The 20,362-nt window shown below is 53.0% G+C and overlaps 1 protein-coding gene across 1 annotated transcript in view; it reads left to right on the top strand.

Moving 5' to 3' along the window:
• The window catches only part of LOC100899851 (paired box protein Pax-9), a 60,424-nt gene extending 41,039 nt beyond the window's left edge, over positions 1–19,385 (top strand). Inside the window, exons 4-11 of the mRNA XM_029112028.1 lie at positions 1,423–1,620; positions 8,907–9,106; positions 12,650–12,741; positions 12,875–13,115; positions 16,642–16,758; positions 18,416–18,640; positions 19,036–19,158; positions 19,270–19,385. Coding sequence (XP_028967861.1) covers positions 1,423–1,620; positions 8,907–9,106; positions 12,650–12,741; positions 12,875–13,115; positions 16,642–16,758; positions 18,416–18,640; positions 19,036–19,158; positions 19,270–19,385 — 1,312 coding nt within the window. The remainder of the gene's footprint in view (positions 1–1,422; positions 1,621–8,906; positions 9,107–12,649; positions 12,742–12,874; positions 13,116–16,641; positions 16,759–18,415; positions 18,641–19,035; positions 19,159–19,269) is intronic.
• The last annotated feature ends 977 nt before the right edge of the window (positions 19,386–20,362 follow it).

Raw genomic sequence — 20,362 nt, forward strand, 5'->3', positions numbered from 1 at the left:
GGAGGCCGTGTCACCCTAGAAGAGATCATTATTTGTAGAATGCGTCTAATAAGAGGGAAATCAATCAGAGCAGTCTTCGGCGCAGAGTCGGTCAGACAATGTTTCGACGATGCGGTGCGAACAGAGTCGAGACTCTCTCCGCGGCTCGCACTCGAAGAAATGAAGAGAGACATCAAAAAAGCTGAGGTTTTCAACAGCTGTTGAATACCCGCAGTGAAGTCAACTGGTGAGGTGCATTGTCCTCCCCGGGGTAGTCGTCGACTGTGTTGTCCTTTCTCTCTCGACTTCTCTCCTAGTCGCTCTCCACTCGCCTGAATCTCGCTGCGACCGATCCCTCGTTCGCTTTTTCTGCTGCTATATTGTACAAGTTAAGGATGATGATGATGTCTACGAACGGGTTCGACGACGCCATTGTATCTCCATCGAGCAGTTCGCTACTTTCTCGCCTGCCTGCTTTCGCCCTGTTGCCAGGCCTGTCAATAGTGGCGAAACGCTTCTGGGCTGACGCAGGGCTCTCGATCACGCGTTCAGTCGAAAGCAAAACTCCGGCCACCAAATCAGTGTCATCAACTATGCGCAACGAGCTGCGGTCCCCTCGTGGCGAGCTTGTTAGTTGTGTCGTGGAGAAAGTCAAGCGGATTATCCCTCTACTATGTAGACACAAAGGCGTGCAAGCGGATGAACGAACGAGGGGGATTCGAGTGCAATGACAAGAGAGCGTTTGCAGAGCGAGAACAAATATTTGGCGACGAGCATTACTGGGGAGGGTCCGAACACCGGATGATGGTCGATCGAGATGATCCGAAAGACAAATGCGAACAGAAAGATGATGATTCGGGAAGACTCCCTGTACTAGTCTGCAAATATTCGACGCAAGGCCCGGACGTCTTCAGATAACGTATTGTGATGGTAAAGCGAGCCATCAGTGAGCACAGCGATCAACACCCGGCATACATACATAACATCATTTGAGAAACGGCCAGCGCGAAAAAGTCCAAGCACTCAAACGAACACCAAACACTTTTCTAATGGAGGTATCACGACTGTGGACGCGCTCGAGCGCACATCCAAGGTCTGGATGACATTCCCCGATTCTGGCCACGCTTCGACCCAGCATGCTGACACCCGTTGTATAACTGGTCGAGAAGAAAATGGGAAAACATCTGTTTTCCCCCGCTTGTCAACACCGAGATGGGTGAAGTTCGCTTGAGAATGATTCTTCTGAAGAAATCATTCTGACAAGATGCATCTTTTCGGGCGCAAGTGTTGCGCACGACATTTTGTCTGTGGATCCGATTCTCATCAACGTGTTGGCTTCCGAGGGTCCCGTCGTTTCGCTCGATAACTTCCGGCGCTCATAGGTCTTGAATAATTATTCGTTTAAGGGAACAACAACTGACGAATCTTCTTCTCTATCCGCAGTTACTACGAAACGGGTTCTATTCGTCCAGGAGTGATCGGTGGTAGTAAGCCTAAAGTAGCAACCCCCAAGGTAGTCGATGCAATTGCAAACTACAAAAAACAAAATCCAACCATGTTCGCCTGGGAGATCAGAGATCGCCTGCTGGCCGACGGTGTTTGTGACCAGGACAACATTCCCTCAGTCTCCTCAATTAACAGGTAAGTGAATCAATGTCCGACCGAGGGGATTCCTCTCCGGTGAGAAGAGCCTGGCCGATAGGGGAAGGGAGGGCGAGCGATTCGGAATGCGTTTTCGCTCGAGAAAACCGACCGGGTCCGTAGGTCGCTTCAGATCATGAATGCTCACCGGGAGAGGGGAGCGTGCCCTCAAAAAAACCCCGACGGTTGGATTCGGCTCTCAAAGCTATCAATATCGAGGTAGTCCTGCCCGCGCTATACGCTGGTCTCCGTCGTTCTCGTGGTGGTGTTCATGATAATGGCTGAAGTAATAAAGTAGCGATGCAGGCAGGGATAGATGGAGTTTGATTTGAGCGAGCATAACGAGGGTGAGATGTCAGAGCCTTGAATGGATTTATGGTCTCCAACGACTCCCAGGGGGTAAAGCGAGCTTTTTAATTGTAATCTCACACTTCATTATTGATCAAGCTGCGCGAAAGCGAGCTCCGATAATAATCGAGTGCACAGTGTTCGACAAGCGGGAAGTCATGAGGTAAGCAAGAGAGCTGCTCTTGACTGAAGGCAGACACGAAGCCTCCGGAAAAAAATCCGAGTCAAGGATTCCAAGTGGACTGCGGGGCAGTCCCCCGGAGATCTGCGGGTACAGCGATCGGCTCCGAAGATCGACAATTCTATCCTTGGATTGTACACCGTGTCCTATAAGATGCTTCCCACTGCATGATTTTCTCATTCAGACTCCGGAACTTTCCTGGTCAGCCGTAAAGCTTCTCGGCCGAGCTTGGAGTCATGACAAGACACGACAAGAGTTGTCTGCCTTCGTTTTCTGAAAAGTTGGCGCCGGACGACCCGCAGCTAGCCCGCCAGTCTGCAATTCACAGTGAATTTCGGCTGAAGTCAAACGAAGCGCCCGAGCGGAGGTGGGCGTTGGGTCTATTTCTGACAGCACAATACGACAGACTCCGCGGCGTCGTTGGCCGCCGCCGTCTTCGTCATCAGGCATTACATAAGCAGAAGCGAGCACGGTTATTTGATTTGATCGCAGTTCGCTAGACTCTCCGTCGGTCATTCTTGTCCTGCGGATTCTAAAGCGCTCGTTGAGTCGTTGAGAAAGCCGACCGACCGACCGTCCGTCCGTCTATCCCTTGGTCGGGCAGGCGAACTTTGCGTCCGTCAGCCACTTCCCTAGTCCGTTTTCGTTCGTTCACTCAGTCAGTCAAAGTGCGTTTGTATAACAATGTTATCCGAGGCAAGGCCGGGTGGCTCGCTGACTGGCCGAGCTACTGGCGTGATCTCTGGTGGCATCCGGTTGTCATCTGGTGGCTGGTCGTACCTCAAATCTGCACTCTCGATCGAGGCGTTGGGTTTGGGAACAACGCGGCTCTTTGTCATTGGTCCGGCAGACCCCAGACCCGCCGCCCGGGAGAGTATCAACTTTAATGAACTCTACCACTCTGGGCCATTCGTCGTCGCTGAGACTGAGGCTGCTGCTGCTATGGCTGCCGCGGCAGAGGTCCAGATCAAGCAACCTAACGACCATGACGGTCACGACGATTCCGAAAGCCTCCATGCCATGTCAAGCCAGTTTTGCTCTCGGGATCAATGACATGACCTCTGGAAGGAAAATCTAGAATGAATCTACGCGCGGCATATCGTTCGGGCGACCGATGTCGTCCCGCCGAAAGCAGAACGACCGTTTCGGGTCCGAGTTTCCGCTCTCGCAGACTCGAGCCGATCTCGACGATGCGACCGAGTCGGATATTTTTCCTCATCTGCTTGAAAGCCCAGCGGTGCGGGAATTCGACCAGGCAACAGATCCTCTAAGGTGGGAATTTCGTTACGTTTTGCAAAGTTAGGCCTGGAGGTGGAGGAACGACAACCACCGTGGAGAAGATCAGACACCATCATTGAGGAAAGCCAGACATGGTTTTCACTTGTTTCTCCTCATGGTGGTCGATTGCTTCATTACCAATAGAGCTTTTATGTCGATCTCGATTCTCTTGTCTAGCGAGATTTACTGGTCTTCGCCGATTCGTTTGGGCCGATCTCGGTAGAAACCGATCGACTCGAATAATAGCAAGGAGCACACCGAGAAGCCGAAAGCGACGCGAACAATAAACAAGGGGGCAAAAACGGAAGAAACTGTTTTCGGAGTCGCCGGCTGCTCCGATTGGGAGCGGTTCCGTTCGCCTTCGTCTCCCCGTTGTATCATCGCCGAGAGGCGGGCTCCCTCCCGGGAAAAGAAGGTTGGGACGAACAGGAGGAGGAGGAGGACGACACTATCGATCCTGACTGCTCTCTCCCTAGCACTTCTTCATGCAGATTCTTCGCCGACCGGTGTCTCCTCCGCTGCTGCTGCCGCGCCGCCGCGACCACCACCCACTTGGGAGTCACCAACGGCACAAAGAGTCAACAAGAGACCTGTTACAATTCGACAAGCCCGACGAACGTTGTGCTTGCGGAGAACATCGAGATTCGTTCGCTCAGGGCAACGCTCGAATAGATGGTAATCTACGACGGCAACATTTCGACTCTGGTTTTCTGTTTCGTTCTTCAATCATCTTGCTTCATTTTGCCCCATGCCTCCGAGCGATCTCCATTTACTCCCACGCAAGCCGAGAACAAACGAAATCTGTCGGAGAGGGGAGATGATACGGCTTGGAATGCTCGTCGGTGCTCTGTTAAATGTCATTCCTTAATCTCAACTGGGCTCCTCTCAGTCAGACGATCAGCATCTTGCCCCGCACTATCGACTAATATTACAGAGGCAGTAGTCGGAAGGCACACCGCAGCATGGCAAGGAAAAGTCGGACTCGCTGTCTTACGACCGACCGACCGACTGACGAACAAACGAACGAACGGGCGGGCGGGCACACGAATGGACTGAGAGAGAGCAGAGAAGAAGATTTATCAGACGGCCGCAGCGAAACATTCTCGTTCGTTCGCTCAACGGCCTGTCTGTTCACTCGGAGAATCGTCAGACACCTTATCTTATATCTCTAATGTGATTCCGATTGTGAGTGTAGCGAGCGCTTCAGCAGTTCCTGATGAACTCAGCGTGTCGGCGTATGGAATCCCGGCGGCTCGCGCTTGGCGGAAAACGCGGAGCTCTGATGTCCGAACACCTCGGTTTCGCAAGGGATCGGATCTCTTATTCTATCGCGCTCCATCCGTTACTTTTCGAGTTCTAGCACTTCTCGGGTTCCGCTGCATCGAACGAAGATTGGAATTCTAACTCCTTTGTCTTGATCCTCGGTGGCGTCCCGGAACCAGCTCGTGATTTTGCTCCGGTGCTCGTCCTGTTGCTCGTTGCGACTCCATCAGATTGACAAATAGACGCTCGGGAACGATTGATGCAAAGTCACAATCGAAACGAACGCCTCGCCGTTCCGTGGTTCCCTTGCGGTGCGAGGCATTCGTCTCGTTGCGATGGGACTGTCGAGGGAAGAGGTGTCGGAGTCAGAAGAACGAGAGCTCCAGGAGAACAGGGCTCATTCCGTGCAAGCAGCTGTGACCACGGCGCGCTGTTGAGAAGGATTAGCGATCTTGAAAGTTATACAATCCAGGCTTTCATCATCTCAAGTCGCTCAGTCGGCTGGAAGAATCGTCGTCATCGCCACCGGAGGCTCAAGCGCCGCTGCCGCCGCTTCAAAACCCCGGAACGAAATCGTTATTATTGCCTGAAGAGATTTCCCGATTCTTGCCAGTGTGGAGCAGCCGCCAAAAGTGACGAGCGACGACGTCTCCGCTCAGTCAGATGGTGGTCCTGAAATGTCGTCCTGCCTCTCGAAGTCTCGCTCCTCGTCGTGCTTCCTCTCATGACTCCTCTCGACTCCTCCTGACTCATCCTTGATGAAGAACAAACTCAGCGACGACGATGACGGGATGAATGACGGTGGCACACACATACACGTGCCGTGATTTTGATTCAGTGGCAGGGCCGGCGACAAGAGCGGGACAACGGGCAAGAGAACGAAGAGCGACAGGAGCCAGCGAGGGAATAAAGGGGGGTGGTGCAATAAAAATACCATCCTACAGCAGCCGACTTCCGCTTCCATTTCCGGGCGCAGCTGCGCTCGCCGGTTCTTCAATGTTTTATGTCATCGTCCCTGTCGTCCGCTGCTCGTCCGTCGCTCACTGGTCGTTGACGACTTTAGACCGAGAAACTTGAAGATTCCCCGAGCCGTCTTCCAGGATAGTTCTCGCCTCGAGAATCTATTCACTCTGCTTGGCACCACGTGGCTGGCGGATGATCTCTAAGCGAGCGATCCGTTTTGCTTCGGCGGCACAACAAGTCTCTTCTTGATAGAGCACTCGGAGTTTCGTCATCACTTCGCTGGAGAACAAAAGAGTAGACCCGTCACCTGGTTGATGGTGTCGTGACAGACTCATCTGTCACTTCGAGTTTTCGGACGACGACAGAAAGCGTTTTTTTCCGAAAATTCCCCCGCAATGTGTCCTCTCACCACGCGGAGGACTGCCGGACTCTGTTGACTGGACGGCATTTCGAGACTCACCGGAGTTCCCAAGGATTCGCTGCGCTGAGGCTCGGCTTCAGTGTAGTTTTTTTTGTTCAGTGGACGTGTCGGAGTTCGAACCGATGGCCAAGCTCGGGACATACGAACATTCTGTTGAAAAGAACGTCTAATCGACATCCATATGGGACATGTGTTCGTTCGAACAGGCGATCGTGGCCCATGTAATAGAGAGTGCTAGGCTTTGTTGAAACCCGATATTCGAGCTTCTGAGCTAGTCCGAGCAAGCCCACTTGCCGCTCTTAATGAAGAAGGCTCTGTGTGAGTGTCTGATCGCTCCGTGTCCTTCTATTTATTTCCCGCCCGCTCTCTGTTCGATGCCTCTCAATTCTCAATACATATGTACACCACAGTGAGAATAGTCATTTTTAAGTGACTGGCTGACTGACTGTCACTCGACCACTGGACCGCGATATCGGATCGCGTTCGAAGAGGCCTCACCGTTTCCTCAAACTTCGCACTCGGACGCGAAGCGGCAACAATTTCTGTTGCTGTTCTCCTGGAGCCGGCCGCTGCGGATCCTGCTGCTGGGGCTGATGAGCCGACTTCCCGGAAGGAATCACAGCCACGAGGAAACATATCAGCTGCGGGACAAAGGAGGAAATCTTGTGGATCGCTGCGAGCGGACTATTACGTCGCTCGTTGTTTTGAGCATCCAGAGCGTGCAGACGAGCTCTCGGGAAGCAAAACAAGGAGGAAATTGGGGTGTCTGTCAAATAATTATGAGGAGCAACGTCTTGCCTCAGGAGAAGACGCATTTTCCAATTCAGATTCTGTCTGAGCTTGAGCCAGCGAGGCTGCTTGAGAACGGTCGGGAAGAGGGGAGGAGAGGAAGGCGAAGAGAAAGAGCGAGATCAAGAGACTAGAGAAGGAGAACAACTTCGGAGAGGGGCTTGTTTCCTGGCTGGGGCTGATAATCCAATTGTTCAAAGTGCACTCACCGTCGAGCAAGCGCTGAGATAACATCTTATCGCGTCTCCGAGATCGCTGTTCACTGCTGCGGTGAGCTCTTATACACTCAATCCAAAAGCTCGAACATCTGCTTGAAAATTGGGATCCATTCACTCGATACAAACCAAAGGTAGAGCGCTGGGTCGATGCAGGAAAAACTTACTAACTGAGAGGAAGCGTCCCGGTCGCCATTATTCCGCGAGCGGTGCCTGGAGGAATTCGTACGGACAACGGAGAGATTCGACGCATGACCATTAGCCCGATTGGGGTCGATTGCCTACCTCGTCGATTCTTGTCCCAGTCGCGAAAAGGCGACGAAGAGCAGCGGCTTGATATGATTTCCGAGGGCTGTGGATTGAGTGGGAAATTTCAGATCCTTTCGAGTCGGCAGTTTCCTCGGATCTGTGGTCGACATCTTTACAACCTTGTGAAAGCCACTTAGGCGCCGATTGTTGTGTTGCTCGTAAGGACTGCTCGAGGGCGGAAGAGGGAGTCGTAAAACTGCCACCACGAGGTTAAGAAGCCGCCGAAGAAACACTTACAAACACATCGGAGCTTATTTCGCTATTCAGTCAGCAAGACGTGAGCGCCGAGGAACAAGAAGGCGCCGCCTCGGGCTCGAGTGCCGTCTGGGGGGAACCCAGGGCGCGAATGTCCTACCCTGAGTCATCAGTGTCAGAAGTGTTGAATTCGCCTCGACGCATGTTGTCCTGGCAACTTCTCCATAGGAAGCTTGACGAGGCTTTCAGATAAGCACCTTGAACTCCCTAATTGACCGCCCTCGAGAGCGAGCATACTTTCCGGGTGATGGCGCGGCGGAGAGAAATCCATTCGAGGCTGCTCCGCGCTAGAATTTCGCGCCGGTTCTCACCTCAGTGTTATCTTCACGGTCATCTACATTTCACTCGAACTGCAGATAAGCTAATCCGCATGCTCGCGGCAGCAGCAGCATATCAACTGCATGATCGCAGCAGATGGCGACGGTGGCGGATTAGAGCAGGTACTTTGTGTTGGAGCTACGAGAGTGAGTGCGTTCGCGTGAGTGCGGCTCGAACACAGCGAGCATGCGATCGAATGGCGGTGCCAGCGGCAGCTTTGTTGAGGAGAAACAAATTCAATTTGAGAAGATCTTGTTTGGCGTGCCTGCTCCGTCGAAGGCCAGCTGAAATCTCTCGTCGGGCGGCGAAAAACACCAACGCCGGTCCACCACACGCTGGTTAAGCCAGATCGGTTCACGCTCGTTGGCAACTCGCAGAAGGAGCGCCTTTTGTGACACAGGGATAGTTTGGCCGCCGCTGCCGCCGTAGGGACCAGGTCGGCGACGGTCACCGCAAGCGGTGTCCGTCGTGAGGGTGGCGTGCTCGAAGAGCTTTGGCGAGTTAATGATGAGCTCTCTCGATTGAAAAAAAACACTCATTCTGAGCTCTGGTGGAGTCGATGGATGTTTGCGTAGGATGGATAACAATGAAGGGCGTCACCTTCCCTACACGATAGAGCGTCACACTCGTGAACTCGTTGGTGGCTCGCCGCGTGGTCAGTCTGTCAGATTAGGTCGTTTCGTTCTCGAATTACCCGGGGCACGATATGGATTACAAAAGCTCTGAATGCGGAAAATTCAGGACCTCTTCCATTGAGGTGCCCTGTCACGAGCTGGGATGGAATCTACTATATCTGCGCGTCACTCATTCACAAGAAACGATGGCTATGTATCGTCTGTAACCGGAAACTATTAATTGTTTTCGAACGCTCGTACGCTTCCTGTACTTGGATGGTAGTTCGGGCTCTGAGTTCTGTGTTTGACGTTTATTTCCTTCCGTCCTACAGGATTGTGCGAAATAAGGCGGCGGAGAAGGCCAAGCATGCTCATCATAATCAAGTGTCTTCTCCATCGCCCCATTCACCGCCACAACAAACACCGTCATTGGATGCCACTCGCCCTTCGTATTCTATTAATGGGATCCTCGGCATTGATGGAAAACGCAAGCGGCAACAAATATCCGGACCTGACCAAACCGACGTTAACTGTGAGTATATGTCGGCCTCGATGCCGACTCGAATAAGCATCGCGCACGATCTATTTCAGCGTTCGCAATCAGCCTCCGCACCGGGTCCGAAACGACGGAATTCCGATTTCCTCCGTAATCTTGCCAAAACTTGCTTAGCATCAGCTGACCTCTGGCTTGCATCTTAAGTTCTCGACGCTGAGATGGGGATTTCTCGTGGCTGAGCGATTGGAAATCTATTGAGAGAGGTCAGAGCTCAAGGCCCACGTAGAACGACAAACTTATGTCTCTCCGGTCGCGACTATCACCTGCTATCCCTCAGCAAGCTTTCTGTTCATTGCTTGTCGGTCTCCTGATTCATAAATAAGGAGCTGGTGGTACAGATTAATGTTGTTTTTATGGTAAACTTCGATATTCGAGCCATGCCCCCCTTCCCCATTCGATCTCTCTTCCCGTCGTCCCATCAGACGTCCGCAAACGAGGGCCCACGTTGGTCCTATCCCGTGGTTCTCAGTCTCTTCTCCCCCTGGCCGAGCGCGGTCGCTCGAACGCCCCAGAGAGCGCCAGAGTCTATTTGCTAAAGCGCACTGAGACGGAACCAGGCCTTGGCCTCGCTGAGAATTAATATCGGCCTACTACGATGGTGGCTTGTCCTCTCTGATGGATGATCCATCGTACCGTATACATTCATACATTCATACGTCTAGCTATCCATGAGTTAGCTAGATGGCCAACTATGTGTCCGTCCTCGAGCAGCAACGATGTGTATGTCAACGTCGCGCACAGGCTCAGCCCTCGGATGGGTAGAACTCGCCCTGCAGACACTTGGCATTAACATCGTTCTGTGCCGCATAATCAGATTCAATATCAAGTAGAGTGTTGGCTCTGTCCTGACTATTAGATCGCTGCCATGATTTCTGTTTATGCTCGCTGACGCAAAACGAGAGTGAACCGGCTTCAGAGGAGGACCACCGAATCCCTCTGTCCGGAGTCACGAAAACTCGGCCCGGTTAACTCACTAATCCGGGCGGAATCCGGCTCAGGACGACGTTCCAGAACGACCTCGGGCGGAATATCGAAGAAATTTCGGTACAGAACATCACACAGCGAAAGCATCCGAAAGGATTGCGAAGATTGGACGGCCGACGGCGCGGTGTCGACGAGTAAACCCAGGACGAATGTATCTCATAGCACGCCGATCGCATCAATTCTCTCAAGAGCGAAACAAACGCGCGAACGATGGGAGTCTCACGACTGAAAATCATTATCGTTAAATCGTCGCTTCTTTCTAATATCCGCTTCATTGTTGCCGTCGTTCCCGGTCAATTACGGCTGTCCTGATTTGTTGCCGGCGCACGTCGGCACTTTTCCCCTGTCGGCAAACGACTGTTTGCTTTTCAATCAGACGGCAAAAGGGTTCGTCCGGCGTTCGGCGCTCTTGACGCCCGGCTCGTACCGAGTCGAGAGTTCTCGCGTTGAAATGTTACAATTACGTCCAAGGCGAAAGGATTGATCGAGCAGAGAGATTCTGAAGGAAGTCCCCCGACGGCGTTCGGGACTTTCAAGCGAGTCACAACGGAATTCTTTGTCCCGAACCGGGCAATGACAACAACTACTTCCAGATGTTTTGGGTCGGAAGCATCAAAGTGTCGTCGGGCCCCAAGGACGACATTCCTTCGGCACGGGTTCCGAACTTCGGGAGTTTCCCGCTCCTGGGAGAGGACACGCTCCCCTTGTAGATTCCGCTCAGTTCACGCGAAAAATTGCGTACGCCGACCCTCGACGATCCATACGTGGGGTTTCCGCCCCACGCTCGGGTGCGACGTACTATTTGAAGAACGAGTGGATATTCACTTGGTAGCTGCACGCTAATAAAAACTTCGTTCAGGGGCAACTCCCGAGAAAGAAAAATGACTCCCTGATGCTCGTTCATACGTTCGGTCGCTGTTGCGAGAGTCCCGCTCGTGCAAGGTGGAAACGTGTGCAGACGAAAAGAGTTGGAAGCGCTGCAACTACTGCTGAGGGGGCCACGCTATGAGATGGGGCAAAAATTGAGGGTGGGAGCGCTATAGAAATGAGGGAACGGCGTCGGGATAGAGGGCTGAGCCGAGCGGCAAGTTGGTAGCCTGGCGGGCGGGCGGTAAGGCAGGCAGGCGAACGGGAGAGCAAGCAAGCAGACGGACGAACAGACGGACGAGCGGGCCGGCTGGCTGAGAACGATAAGCCCGTCATAACCCCCAGTGAGAGGGAGGCACGTGTATGCAAGTTTTGTTTTTGCACCAGTCTGACCCGACTCTTCTCCCAGTCAGTCAGTCATTCGGCTTCCCATTTTCTCACCTCCCGCTCGTATCCCGGGCTGATTCCTGGTCGACAAGCCGTCAATTGATAGTAATTCTCCCGAGGTCAGATATGCTACGGGGTCATCATTATTGCTATCGAACGCGTGAAGTGTTTCGGACGATCGACAGATATTCTCCCCCTCCGTTCAGTGAGCCTCTGAATGTTCCCGATTTCTGTCGTTCCAGCCCGAGATGGACTTACCCTCGGATATTGGTAGTGTCGAATTGAATGTTTCGGTCGCTAGAAGGCAAGAGTTCCGACGGGAGCTCGGACAGAGCGCTCGCCGGTCATAGTCTTGCTCGTCGTCGTCATCGTGGTGGTGGTATCCTGTCAATCACAATGTCATTCATTGTTCGACACTTCCCCAAACATGCGAGGTCGAAATTGAGTTATTTCTCGCTGCATGCATATGCCGAGCGAACGAGCGAGCGAACGAAGTAGCGACCGACCGACCGAGCGGCCAGCGAGCCCGCCGGCCCTCCATGTCATCGGGTTCATTGTTACTCGTGCAGTGCGATTCGATTGTCTCTCGCTGCTACTTTGCTGCATCGAGCTCTCAGTGTGGGAGCGACGACTCGGCGAGCAGCAACAGCTGACCGAGACAGAGTTTGCGATCCCGGCTGATACTATTACGGAGTCCACATTACAACGAGGAGATGAAGTCTCATTTGACCGGATGAACTTGGAATCACAACCTGATTCCGTCGATCGATTGCTTCTGGCTCACCGTGAGCCATGTGAGGCAACCCCAAACAGTGGAAAGAGGGGGTGGGGGCGGGCGGTAGGTCGGTCGGTCGGTCAGAAGGGGGGATCCAAGAGATCGATACGTGCGCGAGAGGTGATGGAAGAAAGTCGAACCCGGACCAAGCGGGAAGCGTTCTACCTGCTCAGTGTTCGGCTAATCTGATTCGACTCGAGACGCTTGACCCTGCATCAGGTGCGCGGCTGCGACAGCAATCTTGTCGAAAGCTTTCATTTTCGCGCGGATGCTCGGCAATGCGCTGACGGCAAAGCAGCCACAGAGATGATATCCAGACGATGTGATGATCACTTGGACGTGTCTCGGTACCTGCTGCTGCTGCTCGGCCGAAGAGCACTCGTTGCTCGAGCCATTCGGGAGATGAATGCATGGAGCCGCGAGGGGTTGAACTTTCGTCGGGGATTCCGAGGCTGGCGAGACACAGCGGCGGCAGAAGATTACGGATTTCCTATTCACTATTCCAGCGAACGGTGAGGTTCGGAGCGATCTCGACGAGGGAGTCAAACGGCCGCGGACGGCGCAGTACAACGACCAGTATTCCAGTCTTAGTCCCAATGTGAGTACCGAGCTCGGGTGGAATGTTCAGTTCGAATAAAGAAATCCGAATGTGGATCACCGCCGCATCAGGATCAATAGTTGACCTGCCGGAGCGATTCGCGAATTGATCGATCGAGGCAATTCTCTTCCAGATGTGGCAGAAGTGGTCGTCGAAAGCGGAGGACATGAAGCCCTCGGCTGCTGCGATGGTCAACGAGATCCCATCGGGAGGTTCGGGGTCGCCCTACGCGTTGCAACAATTCACCGCCGACCAGGCTTTCAGTCCATCTACGACGTCGACGGTCGCAGCGGAGCCGAAGCAGGAGGGCGACGTTCAGGCATTCGACGGTCTCAACAACGGTCAAGCGACCACGGTCTACACGCCGCCGATCGGTGAGTATTTGTAGCAGTCGCGTCTTCAGGTTCCAGCACTTTTCCCAGTCCTCGGGCTGTCTCTCGTCCGCGACGTGGTTAACCTTGAGGTCGATTCGATCAGCTCGTTCGAATGAGCTTTCGAAATGGTTACAGTTGTCGTCGAGTCTCACTCGAGCGCTACAGATAGAGGCAACGACTGCCGCGGCAGCGAAAAATACTCCCAGAAATCATTGAGCGATTTCACGCAACAGAAACACTTTACTGTCGACCCACTGGCAAGACCGGAAGTACATAGAATCACCGACGATTGGGTGCTTGGCTCGCTGAGTAACTGGAAGAGATCCCGAACAAGAACGAAGCGTATCTCGATGATGTTAGTGCGCGATAGCCAGCCCCGTCGGTCCGTCTGTCCGTTGGGCACTTGCTCAGTCCGTCCGTCCAAGCTCTCGGAGGCCTTATAACAAGCGAAGCCGCCGCCGCCGCCGACAACGACGCTCGTGGAAGAGCCGTCTTCGCTACGCGAATCGGCCCGTGCGTTCCACCGGCGACGTCAGTCTATTTAAATATCAACAGATCTCTCCATCTCGCTCGGTTCGTCTATTCGTTCGCTTGTCATTTCGATGTTGGTCGAATCGGCCCTGAATGTCGTCGTCGTCGTCCCAACGCCGATCATCAGATGCTCGTAGGGGCGAACTTGGTCGAGAGAAAAAGTGTCGTCCATGTGAATGAGTAACGATGAAAGCGATTTCTTGTAGACGACGACGACGACGAGAACGGCGGCGGTGGTTGCGGGTGCTCCCTCTAGGCTTTGAGCCCCGGGCCGGGAAGCTCCATCAGAGGCTCCCGCAAGCTCTGCAGCAAGTGCGGCTGCCATCGCTACCACAAACGCTTACCGCTCCCCATTGGGCAACGGGGTTGTTCCGTTCACGCCCCGCTCTCTTCTTTATATTGCCGCCGCCGCTGCTGCTCTTATTGTGGCCCACTCCATCCACTGGGTCGACCGAGCGACCGCTCATAGATATTGTTGATCGGAGCTTTCAATCTCTTCGCTGCTTTCTTCCCGCTGGTAGGAGCATCTTGCACTCGGAGCTGATATGGACGAGCCGTTAGAAGTCGTGTTGTCAGCAGAAACGTTTTCTGCGCTCGCCGACGGTCGGTGTAAAGCAAGTCGCTCGTCGTGTGAACAGGCCAAAAAAATAGTGACCGCGATCTACAGATTGGTGGCGGTCAAGTTTAGCTTAGGAATGTCAACTTTTTAAACGGCTAGTTCGGCGAGCGTGACCGTTCCGTTCGATGGCATCGATCTTATTGCTGAGCAGAACCTCTGGAACTTTTAGACAATTGAACACAGAACGACGAACCGATCGGCAGAGCGCTCGCTCGCTCGCGCAGCCCAAAGACGGTCGGAGCTTGCCAAAAAAAGAGAACCGAGCAACGAAGACAGCCATGAGCATTGTCGACCTCTGACCACGACTGAAACCACCACCAAGCTACAGGAGCTCGCCAGCAATGTTTACCCCGAGACTGTGATCTTCGTTTCCTGCTGGCTGCGACGCTCGTCTTGGTGGAAGCTGTTTGAGGGGTTGAGAGTTTTAATTGAGGACATGTTCCTCAATGATAACCCCACTCAACTGGGCCTACGACACTTTCCCTCAATGTTCCCCGACTGCGGCACGTGTCTGCCTGTGAGCCGGGCGGCAGGATGTTGGCCCGGAAGCTCGCACCATCGCTGCACAAAAGTATCGAGAACTCCCCTTGAAGACCTTTCATCTATTTCTCTTCAGCGGCCTCAGTAGCTGTCGAGTGAGCACTGAATCACCGCTCGCGAGTGTGCTGGTGTTGTTAGTCCATACTCGCCAATATAGCCGTGAGTCGCCCTCATTCGAGAGGTCGATGTTCAATTATTTGTGAATTTCAAGTTTTTATTCCCAAAATCGGAAATAAATGAAAAAGCAACTCATGGACTCGATTTGGGCGAGGCTGAGATGAACGACGATCGTCCGACAAGGGGAGGAGGGGAGTGAACGAGACCAAAACACCGCTAAAACATTCGGCCGAGGTGCGAAGTGCAATTTGTCGATGCGATTGTCACACAACAATATGGGCCGGCCGGGCGGGTGGGTTCTTCGGAGGAGGGCAATCATTTTTCAAACAGCTTCTTCTCCCACGCCCATCGATGGGTCAAAGCTAACGGCTCGGAAGTAATGCGCAAATCTTATCACAAAAGCCAAGCCGAACAACTTCTCCCCCTCTGCCTCCGCTCTTCTAGCTGACTCCGAGCTTTGGGTGTCGACATTTATTTTATTTCCGTTTCGACAATCATTGTGGAAGGCTTTGCTTTCCATCGTCTCCGAGATCGTCCGATCGCTTCCTTCGCCATCGGCAGAGTCTTCCTCTGACGGGGGAAGCTCGGAGCGCGCTCGCGACAACCGCACGGTCAGTTTCGCGATGCCGGGCCTATATTTTTTTTATACGGCCAAACCACCGCTGGTTGGACGGAAGTTGCAAGGGAGCTGCAGCGTCGGTTGGAAGCAACTCTTTTGTAATTCAAATGCTCCGAGTCCGGAGATGGTGCACCGACGACCAGCTGATGCAATTTCTCTTGTGTTGTCTTTTTTTTCGAGAGTCACGTGACTTAATCATGGAAATCTTCCCAGTTCTTTGACTTGTGAGCGGAGGATAACCAATTCGACACGGCTTATTGGTATACGCTCGATCAAAAGATCCGGCGTGAGAAACTCGTCGTCGGTCCCTGATCGGCCTACGGTACTGTCTGCTCCATCGAAATTTCCACAGCACTTTCTCGAGGGTTCGAATTCCTTCGCCGGAACGTGCGGTGCCGCAAGAGTAGAGGATGCGATCGATGAATCATGGGCTGGAAATCCGGGTCGAGTTTCGGGAGCCGATACTCACTCAGTGAGCGGCGGATTCTACCTGTACATCTGCTGTTGTGTCAGGTCTACTATGGACGACACTTCTTGGCTATAGGAGTGGTTCCCATGAAACGGTTATAGCGAGGAGGAGGATGACGACGACGACGATGATGATGATAATGCAGTGCGTAGCCAATGCAGCCTTCTGTTCGGTTCCGCATCGAATTCTGAAGCGAGTGCCCAAAAAGCCTCGCGACCACCCGAGATCGTCCCTCAATCGATTTGAGACGCTAGCTTGATTGCTCGCAAAGCACACTCACACGCGCTCGCGAGATCGTCGGCTTGCCAATCTGCTTGCCTATATGCTCCTGATTTCATCCGCGATGTTTTTTCCTCCCTTTCTGTTGCTGCCAAGAGTCGACTTCATTACCCAGCCGACGATCATTCCCCTACCTGTGTGAGAAGCCCTAGCGTTGCGTTTTGAGGCTGCACTCGGTTTCCGAATGAGCGAAGTATTCGAGAATAGCCCTCTTATTTGGAACAGGACGGTCGTGTTTCCGTTGGAGATTCAGACCATCTCGATCTATTTTCCGTTTTGGCCCTTTGAGATTTTCCTTCTTTCGGTCTCGTTTTATCTGAGTTTAATTCATGTATGTTATTATTTGAATCAGGTGGAGTGATGCCTGGTCTGACTCCTGTAGGCCTCCACGATCTCGGTACGCGGTACGCTTCGAATAATTCCCCCGCCGCAGCTCCTGACACGTCGTCTCCTAGGGCATTCGAATCAGGTAATCAAACTTGTGGTGATGGTGGAAACCTAAGGGCACGATCAGAAAACCGCATCCCCAACGAATCGTCACCGTACGACCAAGCGGTCCGCGAGCGAGCACGCGCTGACGGGGGTCTTTCCGAAATACATACTACGGAGGACCCTCCGTGGAAACTTTTTTCCGCTCCGGGAGACAGAGTTGGCGATTTTTCGCGAGGTCTGATCGTGCAGCACTCGAAGCACTGCACAGAGTCGCATTCTTTCCGCACGCTCCTCGCGGGGCATCAGAATATACAGCACAAGCAACTGCACGCTTCTTCCCCGTTCTTCGGCTCGAGCACGGCGGCCCTGCTGCAACGTTGTCGTCCTTAGACTCCTCCCAGGAGAACAGAGCCCGCCCATAAATTGATTTACTTTTCTTGCTGCTGCTCCTACCCTGGCGAATATCTCCTCCATACTCCTTTCCCATCCTGAGTGCAGCAGCGGCGGCTGCTGCTGCTGCTGCTCCCGTCGTCATAGCCTGCTCTCCCGCTCGAGTAGGGTTCGCTGTCTGGGTGGGAGGAAGAACGGCGGGGCTTCGCAGTCAGGATAAAGGACGACAGCTCTCTCTGGCTCGGAGAGGCCACGAATTCACTCGCTTGTTTGTGTGTGGGCGCAGCGTTCCGTGTCCGAGCCGTCTTGAACAACGGACCTTCTTCAGCGGCAGCGGCGGCGGTAGTAGCGGAGGCTTCCTCTAGGTTCTCGTTCTTCTTGTTCTCCTTTGGTCGCCGTTCGTCTCATCATGCTCCTTTTTGCCACAACGAACGAATAGACCACGAATAGAAGAACTTCGACTCGGTCCGGCAACATGCCTTAGATGACAACAGGAGATGGACATGTCACTCACTGGCTCTTCATTCAGAGTCGCTTTCTCCTGGCATGCAGGGTAGAACTCTTTTGAATATGTCCTGCCTGTATTTTTCCTGACTGTTCCTTCTCGCTCTTCTCGACCCAGGCTCTCCACTCTGCGTCGTCCTGTCTGAACTCCTTTTTTTCCCAACCCGGCTTTCTCCCCCGAGCCGGGAGCAACTGCCTCTCATACCTGATGGGGCTTCACGAAAAAAACCCTCATCTTCCTTCTTCTCCTCGGTGCTCTTTGGCTTTTTTCCATTTGCGTATTCTTGGCTTTGATGGCGATGATGATGGCGGCGGCTGCGGCGGTGTATTCAAATGTGAAGACGTTTTTTCACTCACCGCTGTTGCTCATTCCTATTCCATCCCATGCTGCTTCCATCAGTTCGTCGTCGTCGACGTCGTCATTATTACTTCCTTTTCTTCTCCTTCGTTCTTCTACATCCTTGTAGATAGGAAAGAGGCTCCTCCGAAACTTTCTATCCATTGGTCGGTCACCTCCGGCGCACTCCGTTCCGCCTTGGCAGCACAGGTCCTCGAGCTCCGAAAATGGAGCTCTCGAGAGAACGAAAAGATGAATGCTCGTGATCTTGGCGATTGATGATCTTTCCTCGACGAAGGAAGAAGCGAAAAAGACAGGCGGAGCAATCGTGAACGGCGGACGCTGTCCCTTCGATGGTGGTGGTGATGACGATGCACAAGGAACAAGTGGTGGAGGTTGCAACGAACGTTCCAAGTTTTATGCTCTCAGAACGAAACGCAAACCCTTTGAATTGTGATTGCAGTCGCGCCGTCAGAGTCTCCCGCGAAGGCTGATAGCGGGCCGCTTGCTTCGATGGCTGCGCCGGCATTGTCTTCTTTGACGATTCTACAGCCTGTCCACTCGACGACGATACCCGGCTACGCGTCGTTTGCACAATATGCGGCACCAGCTCCACTTAAACCGCAGCCCTTGCTCAGCCTTGAGGATGCCAACCATAATACACAACCCCAAGAACAGTGTCCGGATGGTGAGACTCGGCCTTAATAAAATTCTTCGCTGTCGCTCAAAGCAGCTGGTGACGGTGCCGGTGGAGGGACTTCTGACCTTGTTCGTGGTCGATGGAATTCAGTGGTGGAGGTCTTCTAATCCGGTCGCGTTTCGAGCGGAAAACTTTCGGCGCTTTGTAGAAAATTTTCCGAGAGATGACGGGCTAATAAACGGATGCTTCGATCGAGTCCGGATCGGTTCGACGAGATTGTACAAAGGGATTGAAATCTGCATAAGAAGAACAACATAACACAAAAAAATATCGGGGCTCACGGGAGACTCATGGTTCTCATTCCTTGGCATCAGATGAATTCTCCGCTGGGCTCTTCGAGCCTCAGGATTATTATCTAAATTTGCTCATTTTCCATCTTCCAGTGACCGGCAGCGTGACGACAACGAACGCAACGGATTATCCCTATGCAACACCGTACTCGCAGTACTCGACGGCAGCAGCGGGAGCGTACGCAGCCTACGGATATGGATCTGGTTCCATTCTAAGTGAGTGAAACTAAAGCTGATTCAGAGATACTCCCAATGTCCTTCATCGAGCCATAGGAGTTTTGTGAGACACACATAGGAATTCCGAGTACTGAAGATCTCTTCCCACAGATCCATCTTATTACTACACTCACGGTGGAACACGAACGACTCCGTCGACCCCTTCAGCTCAGAGTGTCGCATCCCTTGAGAACTACAAAGCCTCATTGGAACGATGCGAACAATAGCTACAGAAGAGATCTCACTTGTGATAAGATATAATAAGATAAAACATTGGCCACAAGACTCGACTCCCTCGACGTTGGGTCGTTTTGCGTGCCCTTGCCCGTCTCTGCGTCGTCGTCCGCACGTGAGACGGTGCTGTCGTCCATGCAACCGTACCCGGAAATCCGTCGGAAAAACCGTTGTTGTCGGGAGAGGACCGTTTGGAGTTTGATCTACAGTGAGCTACACACAATGATGAAGACAACCACTTGTACACGACCGATCGTGCACAGTTCCGTCGAGCGAGTGAGCCACGCAGGCTACGGAGACTCTTGTGAATACTGTATATTAGAAATTGAAGTTGAGACGAATCGTTCTGGAGACCACTGAGATTACAACATTGGCCGCACCAGTTGTGTCGTTCATGCAATACATACTGTCAACAGATGGACAACGAGTTCAGGCCTCGTCTCTTTCGCGTCTGCCCAACTTACGCTCTGAGACGGTGACCGTCTGCTCGTCCGTCAGTCTGTCTCTCCCTACCAATCTCTTTCGGAAGGTTGAATCTCTCTTTCGACTCTACAGAGAACTCTCTTTTGTGTACATTGCCCACGAGTTTGAAGGAATCGCGGGATGCGCTGAAGCACCATCATTTGGTCACCTCATCTTGCGGCCGGCGACCAAGGGCCCTGCTCAACCCCGAGGACCCCGCCGCGCCAGTATACAGAGCATACCAAAGATAAAGAATGGCGGCCGGATCCGGATGAAGTGTCGTCTGCCGGAAAACTTCCCTCCATGTGCGCAGCGAAGAAAGCCGGGGCCGCTATATCCAGAGTCGCTCACTGTACACAACAAAGCATTACTACATATATTATCTTCATTGATTGATTCATCGATATTAGCTAGTAATTTATAGAGAGATACAGCCGATCGGAGTCGTCCGAAGACACGGCAAGGAATCGCGGGTCATGAGACTGTGCATCTGGAAGCTTCGTATGGG

This window comes from Galendromus occidentalis, unplaced genomic scaffold (genome assembly GCF_000255335.2).
Source record: "Galendromus occidentalis unplaced genomic scaffold, Mocc_1.1 scf7180000077480, whole genome shotgun sequence".
Taxonomy (NCBI): domain Eukaryota; kingdom Metazoa; phylum Arthropoda; class Arachnida; order Mesostigmata; family Phytoseiidae; genus Galendromus; species Galendromus occidentalis.